Source organism: Pleurodeles waltl, chromosome 9 (assembly GCF_031143425.1).
Source record: "Pleurodeles waltl isolate 20211129_DDA chromosome 9, aPleWal1.hap1.20221129, whole genome shotgun sequence".
NCBI classification, from domain to species: Eukaryota; Metazoa; Chordata; class Amphibia; order Caudata; family Salamandridae; genus Pleurodeles; species Pleurodeles waltl.
The window spans coordinates 159,043,292-159,061,027 of NC_090448.1; the positions used below are offsets into that span (position 1 = coordinate 159,043,292).

The 17,736-nt window shown below is 45.7% G+C and overlaps 1 protein-coding gene across 6 annotated transcripts in view; it reads left to right on the top strand.

The window, feature by feature from the left end:
* SLMAP (sarcolemma associated protein) overlaps nt 1–17,736 on the top strand; it is a 793,819-nt gene that overhangs the window by 175,089 nt on the left and 600,994 nt on the right. For all 6 annotated transcript variants that reach the window (XM_069206475.1, XM_069206474.1, XM_069206478.1 and 3 more), the window contains exon 6: nt 16,203–16,298. In XM_069206475.1, coding sequence (XP_069062576.1) covers nt 16,203–16,298 — 96 coding nt within the window. The remainder of the gene's footprint in view (nt 1–16,202; nt 16,299–17,736) is intronic.

Sequence of the window (17,736 nt, forward strand, 5' to 3'; positions counted from 1 at the left end):
CTTAGGTTGGACAAGATTCTGCTAAATCTTGTGAGGGCTGTCTATACACCTTCATAGGCTATGTAGGTGTGTACCATGAGCACCAGTGTTGTGATCAGACGTCATGCTTAACACCGGCTTTCTGGTGATGTACAGGCATCCTTTATGGGCATGCCTTTTGATGGTTCCAGACTTCCAGAGAAAAGACCGATTCAAGTCTAGAATGTTTTAAAAATGACTGCATCATAACCCTTACGCTTACAATCACCCACCCTTTTAACCAGCACTACAGAAAGGTCAGAGAGTCCTCTGAATACCTAGCATATAGCCAACAACAGAATTTGCAACCCGTACAGCAGCCAGCTCTAACTTTTGACTGCATCAGAGATGTGGTGGTAGCCAAGGTCACAAAGACAGCCATGGACAACAGTCCTCCTTCTCCTCATCCACTGCACTGTTAACCTAGCCACTATCACATGCTCAGCCTTTTAGATACCTATAACTTCAGATCAGTGGGTGCTACACATTGTTCAGAGAGTGATGACATGCTTTGCTTCTTTAACCTTGCATCTTACCCGTTTTTGCTCAAAATTCAGCAGCTCATGCTGCCATCCTGCTACCCAGAGTCCAATCTCCGGGCTACAGGGGCCATAAAGGGAGACCTAGTGGAGAAATATGAGTGTGTTACACTTGCTGTTTGTTAGTGGGCAACAAAAAATAAGGATTCAAGCCAATATTAGATTGTTGCCCCCACAGTTCACACTGGCCAAGGTTCTTTGCACCCTCTGTCTGGGTGATTGAATGGTAGTCTTGGTCCTGCAGTATGCAATTGTACCTCAGATTTTCTTTTTTTTTTTACTGGATTCAGAACATTTCCAGTTCACTGTTGTACACTTTGGCCTGACTTCTCCACCTTGGATGTTTAAGACAGTCAAGATGATCGCAGCCCACCTTTGCATGTCAGGGATACACTTAATCCCATAGTGTGGCAACAAGCTGCTACAGGCAGTCACAGACCCCATTTGAACAATAGTCACCCATCTTTCATTCCTGAGGATCAAAGTCCTGACACCTGCTTAGAGGATTTCCTTCATAGGGGCCATCTTGGGTACTGTGGTGTTCATGGTCTTTCCAACCCTGCAACGCATCTGTGATATTCAGGGTATCTTCCCAGAGTTTTGGGCTCAATTCTAGGTTCTAGAGCAGACGGTTCTAAAGCTTCTTTGCCTCCTGGTCCTTTGTTCCAGCTGGTGCATGCAGGCCTGGGAGGGGAACCACTACTTTCAGTGGGTACAACAGGAGCTGCATGTCGTTCAGCATTATCTCGAAGGCATCGGCTCAACCTTTATTGGTGGCAGCTGGACACAAGCCTGCCATGTTTATGGCAATTTTCCCTACCTCCCAGTAGGGAGAGAGGCATATTTTGTTTGAGCAGTCCGACAAGAAAAGTGTAGATCATTTTTTTCTGGTTCTCAGTGAACATCAGACTTTTAGATCTTTGTTCCTTTTGGTTGGTTCTAAAAGCCTTGTTCACATTCTAATAGAAAACATACCCGCCATGTGTTTCTGCAACACACAGGATGCCGTGGGGTTGTGAACCTCGTTCCCTAAGGTATTGCACTTGTGTAAATTGCTGGACAGTCTGGAGTTCTACCTGGTAGCCAGTCATCTGGCTGGGTTGCTCATAGCCGGGGGGGCAAGTTGAGCAGGCATCAGCTGGCAAAACACAAATGGAATCTTAATCCAGCACTGGCTTAGGACATCTTCACCCACTGGGACATGCCCTGACTGGATCTTTTTGCGAGTGTCAAGAACATAGTCTCATGATTACTGCACACTTGAGTTTCCACCAACAGGATCGTTAGGGGACCTATTCCATATTTAGTGAGGCGCTGCACTCGTGCACACTGTTCTGAGGCTCTGGGATGATCTGGTCAGCTGGGGTTCAAATCATTTTGATTTCTCCGAATTATCCAGCATGCAGTGGTTCCTTGATCTGATGTGCCAGAGCCTTTGTCCTCCGACCCATCTACCTCTTCGGGAGGACCTCCTGCCCAATACCTAAATCACCACAACCTTCATTCCCATGCCTGCACATTGAGTAGTGACAGCTAAGCGGTTTCCACTGTCATGCTGGGCTACCAAATAAGATTCTTGCAACTGGATGCCTCTTCCACTAACTGTATTCTTTTTTTTGGCTCATCAGGTACATTTTGGGCCTGTTATGAGCCATCAGTTTGATCCTCTGAAGGACAAGTTATCTTGCTTCTTGTTTGTCCTAATTTAGGGCCAGCAGGCCTTTGTAGTGGGCACAGTTAAGAGTTTTATGTTGATCCTGGTCAGTCTTCCTGCGTTTACTCATCTTTTTCAAGCCACCAGTTGTGCTGCGCTCTCTAAAAGGACGTGCATATTCCCTCTGCTTTGTATTATGCCTCACTGAGACCATAACTTAGTCCAGTTGTTTTTTGATGTACATGTGTTTCCCATCCTTTGAAAGTTGTTCTCTGCGGCTGCTCACCAACAAGATTGAAAGGGTTCACCATCTAGTCCCAACCAGAGCTCAGTTTTTGCATGGAGTGTTTGAAGGCATACATAGTCATCTATTCGCTATTACTGTGTTTTTCAGTTGTAAGAAATAGATCACAGTACAGAAGTGAATCTTATCCAGGTAGATGTTGTAAGCCCTGCTGTACCTGGGCCAGAAAGAACTCCCCTGAGGACCTGCAGGGTCATTCCACCAGGTCCACCAAGACTGTTTTGATTGCATTGGTATGGGCTGTTTCATTACTGGACATCTGCCAGACTGCTACATGGTTGGCTATGTACACGTTCAGGGAGCAATACTGCCTCAGCAGTCAAGACCGCAGAGAGGGCCATTTTGTTCACTGTGTTCTTCCGGACTTTAGTGAGCTCACTCCTCCAATCCTCTGAATTTTGGGAATTGCTGCTTGGTTATCTCTTCAAAAGTTGAGGTATCTGCTGTTAAAAGTACTGAACAAACAGGTTACTTGCCTTCTTTAATGTTGGGTCTGTTGGATACGCTGTCTAACCACAGATTCCTCACTGCTCTCCTTTCACTCTGGTGACACTTAACAGTTAAAAAGGTCTCAAGTTAGATTTGGCACACTGTCTCCTCCAATCTGTCATGGGTGATCCTTGCCTGAGGTTGTTAGAAAGATAAATTACATGAACACGCAGGTGGCAGCATCTATACGTGGTTACACTCTGTCACTTCCGGAGGCAGTACCAGGCTGCCACAGAGGCCAGTCAAGCCACCTACAGCAGACTGGATCAATTGGCTGAACAAATCTGTATCTAGTCTGGTGCATATGTATTACAAAGGTTTAGAATCTATAGTTAGTGAATCCACCATAATAAGTGTTACCGAAGTTATGCAACCTCTTCCTTTGCTCCCATAGTCAGCTTAATAGTGACGTAATTGAAAAAATCACAAAATGACTGTAAACACATAGCAGAACAAATTGATACCTGGTTTTATGTACAAATGTAACCAGTAGAAACAAATCCAATTTACAGAATAATAGTAATACAGTGCAGAAATGGTGTAAATCTAGATCATTTTTGGTAATCTTTATAGCTTTTGTGTGTTTCGTTTTGCCCATAAACAAGCCACATCCATGCATTAAATATGTTTTAAATCAAGCCTTTTAATTGGCTTCTCATTTTTGGGTAAGACTCGTCACAGGAATCTGAGTCTAGTGATTTTGTTTTTTTTGTTTAGCACTTCATTTGTTTATTTTATGCTGCACAAAACAGGGACGTTGTCACTAGCATTAGAGGAAGTAGCATATTCGCTAACTGCATACCAAGAGCCAGTTCAGTTTAGTAACATGCCTCAGAACAGCACATTACAGAGGTCCTCAGACTTTATTTAAAGGCTCGAAGACCTCTATAATTTTCCCACAACATAAGCTCTCAGCACAAGCCTAAGGCAAACTTCAGATTAAGATGAAACATATGTCAAACCTTGCCATTAAACATCCTATGTATTAAGCTAAACCAAGCATTCCTCACTCCACCTTAATTTTACTGGCATAGCCATCTTTTCTGGGCAGGTGTAATTGGTGATGCCAGAAGTAAACTACGCCTATTCATGTCATAGCAATAAGAAATGGTGGTATTCTGCCTGGTATAATTTCTGCAAGTGTTCAGCTCTCTTGCCATAATGTCCTACTGCTCCGTTTAAGCCATAATTAAATTTCAGGTATTGAGTTAATCGTTTGAACTCCACACCATAAATGCTTGTCGTGTAGCACAGTTTTTATTAGTCTGTTGCAACAGTGTGATTCATTGTTCAATTTAATGGCTGCCTTGCTCACAAAGGCTTCATGGCGTCACAAAGTATTGTCTCTATTACTTGTGCATTTGACCTCAGCTTACTTTATACAGCATCTGCACTGGTATCCTATTTATCCTGCTACACTTGCATTACTCACAGCTCCCTTAGAACAGCAAAACCCACTGCTGTTTTGTTCTACTTTATACCAACTAGGTCCTTGCAGTTAGTAATTTCTTTGACAAAATAAGACACCATAAGAGTAAAAAAACTTCCTACGATTGAGCAATCTAGTGCAACTTTCCTTCATTTTTTAAATAATTTTGTTCTTTACTCTTATCCTTCCCACTCAAACCCCTTGAACTTTTTTAATACCCTATATGCTTTGATAGCTACAACAAAATACAGATTAGACACTGGAGTTTAGTTAGGACAATACATTCCAAAGCTTTTAATTGGTTAAAAGTGTCAAGTTTAGTAGAGATAATTTTTAATGTCTATTTCATCATAGTTTCCTTCCTGAATTGTGGAATGTTACTGCACAGATTTTAACCCAAAATACCTCAAGGTATCATTTTATGGTTTACCTATTCAATTCTACTAGCTCTTCTTTTTAGCTTTTAAAGTTCTAGAGAGAATTTCAGATTACTTTAGTTCATTTGTCCAGTTCCATATTCATGTAGTTAATGGATGAAGATAAACCAAGATGTGAAACGAACACCAGTGAATCACCTCCATACAATAAAATATAATGTTTGCCTCATCACATAAAATTACCTTTAATTTTGTTTGAATTGTCACTGTTAATGGTTCCCTAAATTTGGTAAAAAATGTATCTGAAAGTGGGCAACCTTTCTGGTTATACAAAACAATTGGGACTTGTAAGAAAGCCATTCTTGTGGTCTTGATGACCCCCCCAAACCTTTTGACTAGTACTGGTGTTTACTGACTTTGACTGTGCCCTGGGCACTGCTAACCAGTCCCAGGGCCAGTGCTATGTGTAAAATGATAAATGCAAAACAGACATAATTAAAATTAGCTCTGACAACCTACCTATAAGTCCCTAGTATATGGTAGGGCATGTACGTTTAGGGACCCCAGTGTAGCTTGGGTGCCCTGTTGTGGTCGCTGGTGTCATAGTAAAAGCAGGCATGCCTTGGTGGCTGCTTTTAACTTAAAGTTAACCCTGAATTTGACTTTGGAATTAAAGGTACTTCCAAAGTCTCAAACTTTATTTTTACATGTCACCCCTAAGGTCTGCCCTAGGTGCTCCAAGAGTTGGGTACAATGTAAATGTAAGCAGGGACTTTCAAAACGATGTTCTATAAGCCCTGGTGATGGAAAAATTGCCAAATTTGTTTTTTCCCATTGTAGTGCATTGGCTCCATAGGCTAACGTGGTTAGCCCTTATTAAAAAATAATTATCATTTTCACTAGGAAATAGCTAAATATGTAAGGTTTGATATCAAATTAAAAGTTAGAATAAATCCAACATCTTGCCAATGTTGTATTTATAATAACTAGTACAGTGAACTTTTAGAATTCATTGAGTGTTCTCAAAACCCACCCTGTAGTTCCCTTTCCTGATTGGGCAGCCTCTGGCAGCCTAAACCAAGCTTATATTTATGAAGTGGCCAGGGCTGAAACAAAGTAAGCATCTGGTAGGAGGAGAACTGCTACAGCAGACGGCAGAGCCAGATGAAGAAAGAATGGCCAAACTGGTTTTCAAAGGACTGAAAGCCACCTGGGACAGAAACTAGACCTCCCCCATTTCCTGTTGCCCCAGCCAGATTGGTATCACCAATAATTAGATTAGGAGAGGGGCTAGGGAAACTTCTCCACACCAGTGGAATGGGCTCTGCCAGATGTAAGATCCAAGAAGAGATTTTTTTTTCATGTTGGATTTTTAAAGAATGTTGCCTTCAGTGATTGATTTTAGCCACACTTCGCAGGAAGTGGTCACCGCAGAGGGTGGCATCTTGCACCCCACTGGTCAGGTGTGCCTCCTGCTTGCCTACCCAGGAGCAAGGATAAATAGGGCAGAGCTGCCCAGCAATTCAGATCCCTACTTGAAGAAGACATTCAAAGAGAAGGACCGTCCTGCTGAACCACTGGTCTGCACCTGAAAGATTGCACCCACAAGGACATCATCAGCTGCACACTTTGGCTGCTTCACCCAGAACAGACTTGACCATGCTTCTGCAACTCCAGGAGTGGACTCCCTGTAAACTACAGGTACAGAGGAGCTAACCAGAGTCCCCTGCATCAAGTCCTGCAAGAAGAGCCCGTCTGACCAGGTGCATTCTGGAAACTGGAGTCCCCACTACCAAGTAGCAGCTCAGAGCTTCTGAAACCTTGGATCATGTTTGTGGACATTTAAAGGGCCCAAAAAGGACTTCTGGAAGAAGATCAATCAATTTGGAGAAGTTTGAAGAGGCTTAGTAAAAAAGCTCCATAAGGTGACGGACCCGTCAACGAGAGTCAAGCCGGCAATGTCAAACATTGACCCAGCCTGAATTTCAGGTTCATCCCGCTGACGCTCCAGAGCTTTTTCCCGTTGACGACACTTAAAGGAGTTGTCCGGGACCTCACGCTGAGCCAAGTCGACAAGGTTGCATCGCACACCGGCCTGAAGAGAAGCCTTGGCTGATGACGAGAGAAGAAGCTCCAAAAAAAGAGACCAAGTAAGAAGGTAAAATTTTGACTAAGGCCTACCGCTTAGTGTATCTGACTTGGACTCCATCGTGGTCGGCCTCAACTTTGGACTTTGCCCCAGTCAAACGGGACCAGAGGTCCTCAGTTGGTGCTTTTTGGTATTAGGCACTAGAAAGCATATTTTAAAATGTATTCTTTAAAAATTCATATCTCCGGTTCCCTACATTGGAGTTGCTGTTTTGATGGCTTTTTAAAGATTCAAATATTTCCTGTGTTTATAAATTGATGTCGGATTTTTATTGTGTGTTTTATTTTACTGATTTACTGTTTTGTTGATAATAAATGCTTTGCACACCTGTCTCTTAAGTTATGCCTATCTGCTCTTGGGACAAGCTACTAAGGGTTGAGCAAGGATTTATTTATTTAGACCTTAACTGGATCAAGTGAGGGATTGTGGCCTGTTTACTAAGTATAGGTTGTAGGAATGTACCATCTTTCTAGCATGATTACCCCCCACTTTTTGCCTGATGTTAGTATGTTCCGACTGTAGCTCACTGGGATCCTGCTAACCAGGGCCCCAGTGTCTGTGCTCTCTCCTCTAAATTTGGTTGCTGGTACACTTTTTACACCCATAATTGACATAGTGGTGCCGACCCCAGACACTGTTCTGTCCTCCTGCTGGCGAGCCTGGCGAGAAAGGCAGAACAGGATTTCCTTCAAGGGTGAGGTGTGACCACAGTCTGAAGATTAGCCTCCGATCTGCAATGCCTGTGACGCAAAACTTCTGTTTTGTTCTGCTGCTGAGGCCTCCTTGTGATTCCCTGTGTCCATTGCCTGTGGGTCACTGGTGGGGGCTCTGATGACTTCTGCTGGCGTTTCTGCATGCTGAGGGCCGGCCCTGATTTCCCCTCAAGGGTAGAGTCTCCTGTACATTGCCGGTCCTCAAAACTTTAGAAATACATCTTCACCCTCTGCTTTGCATTTGCAGTGCTGTGCTGCTATGGGACCTGGCTGGTCACTGACCCTCCTTCAATCTGGCAAACGCCGAGTGACAGTTCATAGGTGACTCCTAGGATCTTCTGCATCTCCTGGACCCCACAGCTGGACTTCTTTTACCAACCTGCGGGAACTTCACCTCTAGGAGGGTGGGAATTGCCACCCTCATGACCTGGGCACCTCCAAGACTCTGTCCTCTTCCTTTTCCAGTCTTCTACGTTTCTAATCCGTCTCTGGGTACCACCGTCCTGGTCCACGAGTTGCGACAGCAACTGGACAATCCCAGGCTTCTATTGATTTCAGTGAGCGTTTCTGATGTCCTTTCACCACTATGCATCCGGGTCTCCTGCTGTAGGTCCTCCTGTCTTCTGGGTATCCTTGGGTGGGACACACTCTAAAATTTCTTTTGTCTGTTGGTTTCCTCTGGATCCACTTGGAAGGGTCCTGAAACACACAAACTCCAACCCCTACTTCCCTGTGTTAGTTTATGGGGCAACTGGGTAGGTAACCGCTATGCACCTGGTCGCTGGGGCACTTACCGTATTTAACTCTGGTGTTTTCATCTGCCCCGAACACCTAGCTAACTACCACACTTAGCTTGGTTGGGTTCACTATTTCACATTCCACTTACTAAGTATATGGTTTGGTCCCCCCCACAATAGGGCCTTATATATTTTATGATATTTCTGCTTTTTTTTTGTGTATATATTGTGCTTAGATATCTCCAAAGGGAAATGTACCAATGCAATTCAAGTAGTGAGTGCTGTAATAAAGCATCCTTTATTTTTGCAACACTTGTGTGGTCCTTTCTTGTGAGTGAGTTGCTGTCTCACTACTGTGGTATGCAAGTGCTTTTCATTTCTCCTGGATAAGCTTCAGCTACCTCTGGAGAGCTTTTGCTATCTGGACACCTATTCACTATCACTAAGGGTTGCTTGGACTCAGTATAGGGTGCCATACCATAGGTGTACACCGTAAACTGAGCCAGCCTCCTACATTGGTACCCATCTGCCCTTACTAATAATACTTTTTCCAACAAGACTCCCCTGAATTTGTTTCCCATTAACCTCCAGCACCATCTTCGTGTCACTGTAAAATGTTGCAAATATGGCCTTAATGACTGAACCAAAGTTACATTACACCCTTTCTTCTGGTTGAATTATTTATCTGTATCAGTATTGTTAGCAGTTACTTACAAGCACCTTTTTGTGCTTGGGTCCATCATATTGAAGATTTTCTGATGGATACAACTACCTGTGGATTCCTCACCTAATGAATACTCCCATTGCGCCAGCATTCAACGTAAATCTTCTTCCTAGCTTCTGCACGTCGACGAGGACATCACAATTGCCCACGCGACGCCGTCTGACGTCATACAGGCAATAAGAGGTCCTCGCTGACGTCAGTTCCCTTTTTTCCTTGCCATTCGAAACTGTTATCTTCGAGGGAGCTACTGTTGCTGTATCGACAGTTACAGTGTGTTTTTGGCTATTTTTACTTTGGGACATTACAATGTCGCAAAGGAAGTCAGGATTCAAGCCCCTGGAGTGAGTGTGGTGGCAAAATGTCGGTAACGGACCCACATTCTGACTGCTTGTGGTGTCTTAGTTCCGACCACGATGTTGATAAGTGCGATTCTTGTCAACATATGAATCCTAAGGCCCTGAAAGAGCGTGAGGCCAAGCTTTTTCTTGCGAAATCGAAAAAGAAGGAGAAGAGACATCACCGAAAGTCGTCGTCACCGAAGTCTCATCGGCGTCATCGGGACTCCCGGCGTCGTCGAGAATCACGGCGCCGGTCGAGTAGGGAGAGGTCTCGATCGAGGTCTCCATCAACTCGACGTCGGAAGACTTGGGAAGTCAATCCCACTGTCACTCCCCAGCCGACGACGCCGTTACCATCTCCGACTTCACCCATGTCATCGGGCCATCCTCCTTCAGTGTTCGAGGTTCCGCAGCCTCAGATGTTTTCTCCGTCTTTGCAGACGTCGAGGTCGGTGTCGCCTTCGAACCAGGCACCCCAGTACCCGGCTTTCCCGGCCCCTAGAGCTGATAGTACCGCATTCCTGAATGCGATGTTTTCCATCTTCCAACAGATGGCTCCAGGTGGTGGACCGGCTGGTCCTTCGGGCCCTTTGGCCTTCAACATGGGTGCTCCGGCTCCACTTCGACTGGCACCCTTTATGCCCTTTCTCCCCCTGGGGAACGTGGGCACGGCGCCGGTATCGGCTCTGGTAGCTTCGGCTCCTACGGCTTCGGCTCCTGCAGCTTCGATGTCTCAGCCAGTTACGCCGACTAGACCTCCTCCGACTCCGGGACAGTCTTCACACCGTCCGGCTCCTCGTTCAGCGCCGAAGAGATCTATGGTGCCTGTAGACCCGGCGTCTGACGGATCCGAGGATCGGCGTCATTCTTCGATGTCCGCTGACGCCATATCGACGCCGAGGATAGAGGAGAGGCTGCACTCGAGGAGGCTTGCTCTTCGCCTCCTTGAAGAGCAGGACTACCAGAGGCAAGCCTTGGAGGAAGGGGAGATCGAGGACTCTCGTGAGGGTCTCCATGGACTTGACACTGCTAGTGGTCTGGATACCTCCCCTGAATGGGACTTGTCATCACCTGGGGAGTACACAGAGGAGGCGGCCACTTTTCATTCTGTCATCAGAAAGGCAGCTGACTTTCTGGACCTCCCTTTGGCAGTGACTGAGGCCAAGCAGAACATCTTGACGGAAGTGTTGCACCCTGCCTCTACATCTGCAGAGCCACTTTTGCCTTTCAATTAAGCACTACTGGACCCCATTATGGAGGTCTGGAAGAAGCCAGTGTCTTCTTCAGCCGTCAATAGATCTGTGGCTCGGAGGTATCGGGTTGCACCGGCTGACCCAGATTTTCTTTCCAGGCATCCAACACCTGAAAGCCTGGTGGTCCAGGCTTCGTGCTCAGCAAGATCTGCTCCTGGGTCCTTTCCAGCTGTACCCTCGGATAGAGACTCTAAGAAGATGGACATGTCATCCAAAAAGGTGTTCTCGTCATGTAGCATGGCGTTGAAGTCCACCAATGCTACATGCATTTTAGGAAGATACATTTATGCCCTGATGGACGAGATTAAATCGACGCACACAGAGGTTCCTCAGGAATTATTGAGCCTGGTCTCTGACGCTCAGGCAGCTGCAACCCAGGTTATTCAATCTGGGTTGGATACATCTGACTCAGTTGCTAGAGCAATGGGCACTGCTGTGGTTACGAGGAGGCAGGCCTGGCTTCGTAGCTCTGGATTTTCCTCTGATGTGCAGTCGACCCTATTGGACCTTCCTTTTGATGGTGACAAGCTGTTTGGTGCCAAGGCAGATTCGGCCTTAGAAAGGTTCAAAGAGAGTAGGGCCACGGCCAAGTCGCTGGGCTTGCAAGCCACTTCTTCTACTTCCTCCAGATTTTTTAGGAGGTTTCGAGGATTTGGTCGTGGTTCCTCCTCCTCCTCCTTTCGAGGGAAATTCCAGCAACCGACCTCTGCTCTCTCCTATAGATCTTTCAGAGGGAGGGGTAGGGTCCGTACCAGGGGAGCCACTCGGCAGCACTCTGCCTCTTCCTCATCCTCTGGAGGGGTGCAGCAGGGGAAGCAGCCTTAGGCTTCCACCAATTCCCTCTCACTCCACTCCTGTAGGGGGGAGGTTACTGAATTTTCTCCACAAGTGGGAGGTCATAACATCAGACTCCTGGATTACCAGCATTGTGAGAAAAGGCTATACCCTACCTTTTCGGGAGTTTCCGCCCCCCATCCCGCCCATCTTATTGTTCAGAAGAACACCTCCTGTTGTTAGAACAGGAGGTTCAAGTCCTCCTTTCAAAAGGCGCGGTGGAGTTGGTCCCAGAGCAGGAAAGGGGTCAAGGTTGTTACTCGAGATACTTCCTGATTCCCAAGAAGGATGGTCGGTTGAGACCAGTCCTGGACCTGAGGATTTTGAATTGGTTCCTCAAACAGGAAAAGTTCAAGATGCTGACCCTAGCTCAGGTGCTTTTGGCGCTGAACAATGGAGATTGGATGGTGTCTGTCGACTTGCAGGATGCTTACTTTCATATCCCGATACTCAAGTCGCACAGGAAGTATCTCTGGTTTGTGGTGGGGTCGCAGCACTATCAGTTTGCGGTCCTCCCGTTTGGTCTTACTTCAGCACCTCGAGTCTTCACGAAGGTGATGTCGGTGGTTGCAGCAGAGCTCAGAAGGAAGGGGATAGCAGTATTTCCTTATCTGGACGACTGGTTAATCAAAGGCAAGTCTCCGGAGCTCGTGTTGCATCACCTGCAGTCGACAACCCAGTTGTTGTTCGACCTGGGTTTTTCGGTGAATGTGCCCAAATCTCACCTAGAGCCCTCTCGGCGCCTCCTGTTCATAGGGGCAGTACTGGATACAACATTGAATCGAGCCTTTCCTCCGCCTCAGCGGATTCAGGACATTCAGGCGGTGGTTCCAATGTTTCGAATTGGAGCGGTTATTCCGGTCTTCATGGTCCTACGTCTGCTCGGTCTGTTTGCTTCTTGCATACTGTTGGTCACGCATGCTCGCTGGCACATGAGGGCTCTTCAGTGGTGCCTCCGAAGGCAGTGGTCTCAACACAAAGGCGATCTCGAAGGCTTGGTGAGGATCTCCAGAGATGCTGCCACGGATTTGAAGTGTTGGATTGCGGACGGCAATCTTACCCGAGGAAGGCTGTCTCGCAAGCTCCACCGGTGGCCACAGTAATAACGGATGCTTCCACTCTAGGGTGGGGAGCTCATCTGGGGGATCTGGAAATCGAAGGTCTTTGGTCTCCAGTGGAACAGATGTTTCATATCAATCTGTTGGAGTTACGGGCTGTACGTCTGGCTCTCAAGGCCTTCCTCCCATCCCTTCGCGGTCAGTCGGTTCAGGTCCTGACAGACAATACTACCGCGATGTGGTATATAAACAAACAGGGAGGGGTAGGGTCGTACCTTCTCTGCAGAGAAGCTCTTCGGCTATGGTCCTGGGCAAAGGACCATCAGATTTGCTTGGTAGCAAATCATCTGGCCGGAGTCTTGAACGTACGTGCGGACAGTCTCAGTCGCCATTTCTCGGCCGATCACGAGTGGCGGCTCCATCCAGATCAAGTCCATCTAATCTTCCACATGTGGGGGTTTCCTCGGATAGATCTGTTTGCCATCCGGGAGAACTCGCACTGCCCGTTATTCTGCAGCCTCCAGTATCCGGTACAAGGAGCGTTGGGGGATGCGTTTCAGATGACCTGGTGTGACCAGTTGCTTTACGCGTTTCCCCCCATACCCTTGATTCCTCGAGTATTGATGAAAATACGCCAAGACCGGGCCCAAGTAATCTTAATTGATCCGGATTGGCCAAGGAGGCTATGGTACACGGACCTTCTCCAACTCTCACTGTGCCCTCCGCTCCTTCTCCCTCCTCAGGGCAGACCTCCTCTCGCAGTCGCAGGGGCAGGTTTTACACCCCCACCCCCAGAGCCTGCACCTTCATGCCTGGAGATTGAACGGGGCAACCCGAGTTCTTTCTCTCTCCCGCCTGATGTAGTGGATGTTATCTTAGCGGCCAGGCGACACTCCACTAAATCTATCTTCGCTAATAGGTGGTCTAAATTTGTGGTTTGGTGTGGAGAGAGGCAGATTGATCCCTTACGTGCTCACTTGTCGGATGTTTTATCTTTTGCATTGTCTCTAGCACAGAGGGGTTGTGCAGTGGCTACGGTTAAGGGATACTTGTCTGCCCTTTCAGCCTTTCTTTGTCTTCCAGACCAGCCTTCTTTGTTTAAATCCCCTATAGTACTTAGGTTCTTGAAGAGTCTTTTAAATAAATTCCCTCCTACTCCTTTCGTTATGCCTCAGTGGGATTTGAATTTGGTTCTAACTTTCCTTATGGGGTCCCCTTTTGAGCCTATGCACTCTTGCCCCATGAGATTATTGGTCCTAAAGACGGTCTTTCTGGTTGCAATTACTTCTGCAAGGAGAGTGAGTGAGTTGCAAGCTCTATCTGTAAAACCCCCTTATACATCTTTTTTTGGGGATAAGGTGGTGTTGAGGACCAAGGCTGCTTTCCTACCGAAGGTTGTTTCACCCTTTCATATGTCCCAGACGATTACTCTTTCCACGTTTTATCCTCCGCCTCATCCTTCAAAGGAAGAAGAGAGACTTCACCGCTTAGATCCAAGGAGGGCGCTAAGCTTTTATATAGACAGAACGAAGGATTTCAGGCTGGAGGATCAGCTCTTCATCCGGTACGTGGGAAAGAGGAAAGGAAAGGCAGTCCACAAGAGAACACTCTCCAGGTGGGTTGTTCTTTGCATTAAAATGTGTTACTCTTTAGCAAAGAGTAACACATTTGGTATAAGAGCTCATTCCGCCAGAGCTAAGTCGGCCTCTTCGGCCTTGGCTAGGGGTGTTCCTGTGGTTGACATCTGCAAGGCCGCAACTTGGTCATCCCTTCATACTTTTGCGAAGCATTACTGCTTGGACTCTGAGGTCAGAAGGGATGGCCATTTTGCACGGTCGGTGCTGCAGGATTTCTTGGTTTGACCATTCAGGCACCCTCCACCGAGTGCGGTACTGCTTTGGGACTCTATTCATTAGGTGAGGAATCCACAGGTAGTTGTATCCATCAGAAGAACGAGTTACTTACCTTCGGTAACGACTTTTCTGGTGGATACATTAGCTACCTGTGGATTCCTCAATTTTGCTATTTGTTCTTTCATTTCAATGGCCTATTCTTCTCAGGCACGTAAAAAAATGTTGGTACTGACGTCGGCGAGGACCTCTTATTTGCCTGTATGACGTCAGACGGCGTCGCGTGGGCAATTGTGATGTCCTCGTCGACGTGCAGAAGCTAGGAAGAAGATTTCTGTCGAATGCTGGCGCAATGGGAGTATTCATTAGGTGAGGAATCCACAGGTAGCTAATGTATCCACCAGAAAAGTCGTTACCGAAGGTAAGTAACTCGTTCATCACTTCCTTAATGACCTTTGATGAACCCGGTCTGAAACAGATATGTATGATTTGCAATAAGTGATTCCAATCTGACAGCAAAGCATTGTGTCATACTATTGAGTTATATACTTTCAGATGATGCAATCATTTAATCCAGCAGGGACTCCATATCTCTGACATTAGTTTTTGTGCAAATATGTACACATTCTAAGCAACTGACAAACAGCATCTGCTTTTTCTCTTTCTTGCAAGTTATCATCCGTCTGTAAATTTAGGAAATGACAGTTAACAAACATTGATGATCAGTGAAATATGTAAAAAGTAGCAGGATGAAAATTCTGGCATCAAAGTTATAAAATGACATTCCAATGTCCTAATTGACATAGCCAAGGTGGCACGGAATAACCTTTTGTTACTGTGGATAGATTGAAATAGGTGTAGCTGAGCAATAGAAATAGGTTACTTAAAATAGTTACTTGCTTGTGTGAAGTAAATTAGATTTCATGTGGCAACATTTCTTGCGCTCTGCGATTCAGCATTTTTGGTGGTAAGAGTTTATGGCATAGAGCTAAATGTAGATGTCTTTAGACTGGGGATGATGGGTAAAACGGAAACAGTCACTTTTGATAGTGTGTACAGTGAGAACATTTCAGTGTCACACACTTAAGCAGTAACTTCGTTGGGTTCTAGTTGAGAATAAAAAGGTACAATGCAGCTGTCAGGAATCTGTTTTTGAGATGAGAAGCAGTAGAGCTCTAGGATATTCAAATTGAAATCTGTCTTGGAAGGAAAGAGTAGATGTATTAAAGGATCATGTCTACTGCTACAGTAGTGATTGGGTACATATCATGTTGTAGCAACATGCTTGGGAATGAATGCACTATGAAAGGAGAAGGTGTATGTTGGAGATATTTTGGTTGCCAATTTGATGTCTGCAAATAGTAGTTAAAACAAAATAAACGAGAAGACTCCATGTGCACACTTGATGGTTTGTTATAGCACATCTGGCTAGAGTGAACTAACACTAGTAGGTACTATCATCGTGTTTAAGGGAGACTGGTGCTCACTCCTGATCTGTAAGAAACCCCCAAAGTTACAGGCCTTCCTATAAAGCGAGTCAAAGCACTCACTTGGAGAAGTAAAATGTAGGCTTGGGGATACCATGAAAAGTTTGTGTTTGGCGCTTGAATTACAAATGGATGATTGTGGAATAATCAAGAAAGGAGATGGTACACCCACGTTTGCAGATACACTATACACATTGAGAGTCTTAAATCTATATTACAATTGAATTGGTCTTTTCTATTTTGTTGTAGGAGGCCTTGCATCGAGAGCAAATGTTGGAACAGAAGTTGGCCACTCTTCAACGACTACTAGCGAGCACACAAGATGCTTCAGATTCTAGTTGGCAGGTACCTAGAAAACCTTCTCTGGTTTTGTGGGGGATGCATTAAAGGAATAAATGGTTGGTCTAAGGCAACCTAGCATAACCTTTCCTCAACTAATGTCCCCTATGAACTTGTACATCACTTTTTGGTATCTCTAAATGTTTCTGTGTCAAACAACTGAAATGATCGAACACAAACTTCATGATTGCTTATAAAGTAGTAGCATAATTGTTTCATGAAGCGCATTGCATATTGCTTTCCTACTGATTGTACTGGAAATGATAAAGTTCTTGCTCTGCATTGCACAGAATGCTACAGATTACCATCATGGATTAGAATATCACCTTCAAAGAGAGAATCATAGCTTATTGGCTATACAGGGAGTGCAGAATTATTAGGCAAATGAGTATTTTGACCACATCATCCTCTTTATGCATGTTGTCTTACTCCAAGCTGTATAGGCTCGAAAGCCTACTACCAATTAAGCATACTAGGTGATGTGCATCTCTGTAATGAGAAGGGGTGTGGTCTAATGACATCAACACCCTATATCAGGTGTGCATAATTATTAGGCAACTTCCTTTCCTTTGGCAAAATGGGTCAAAAGAAGGACTTGACAGGCTCAGAAAAGTCAAAAATAGTGAGATATCTTGCAGAGGGATGCAGCACTCTTAAAATTGCAAAGCTTCTGAAGCGTGATCATCGAACAATCAAGCGTTTCATTCAAAATAGTCAACAGGGTCGCAAGAAGCGTGTGGAAAAACCAAGGCGCAAAATAACTGCCCATGAACTGAGAAAAGTCAAGCGTGCAGCTGCCACGATGCCACTTGCCACCAGTTTGGCCATATTTCAGAGCTGCAACATCACTGGAGTGCCCAAAAGCACAAGGTGTGCAATACTCAGAGACATGGCCAAGGTAAGAAAGGCTGAAAGACGACCACCACTGAACAAGACACACAAGCTGAAACGTCAAGACTGGGCCAATAAATATCGCAAGACTGATTTTCCTAAGGTTTTATGGACTGATGAAATGAGAGTGAGTCTTGATGGGCCAGATGGATGGGCCCGTGGCTGGATTGGTAAAGGGCAGAGAGCTCCAGTCCGACTCAGACGCCAGCAAGGTGGAGGTGGAGTACTGGTTTGGGCTGGTATCATCAAAGATGAGCTTGTGGGGCCTTTTCGGGTTGAGGATGGAGTCAAGCTCAACTCCCAGTCCTACTGCCAGTTCCTGGAAGACACCTTCTTCAAGCAGTGGTACAGGAAGAAGTCTGCATCCTTTAAGAAAAACATGATTTTCATGCAGGACAATGCTCCATCACACGCGTCCAAGTACTCCACAGCGTGGCTGGCAAGAAAGGGTATAAAAGAAGGAAATCTAATGACATGGCCTCCTTGTTCACCTGATCTGAACCCCATTGAGAACCTGTGGTCCATCATCAATTGTGAGATTTACAAGGAGGGA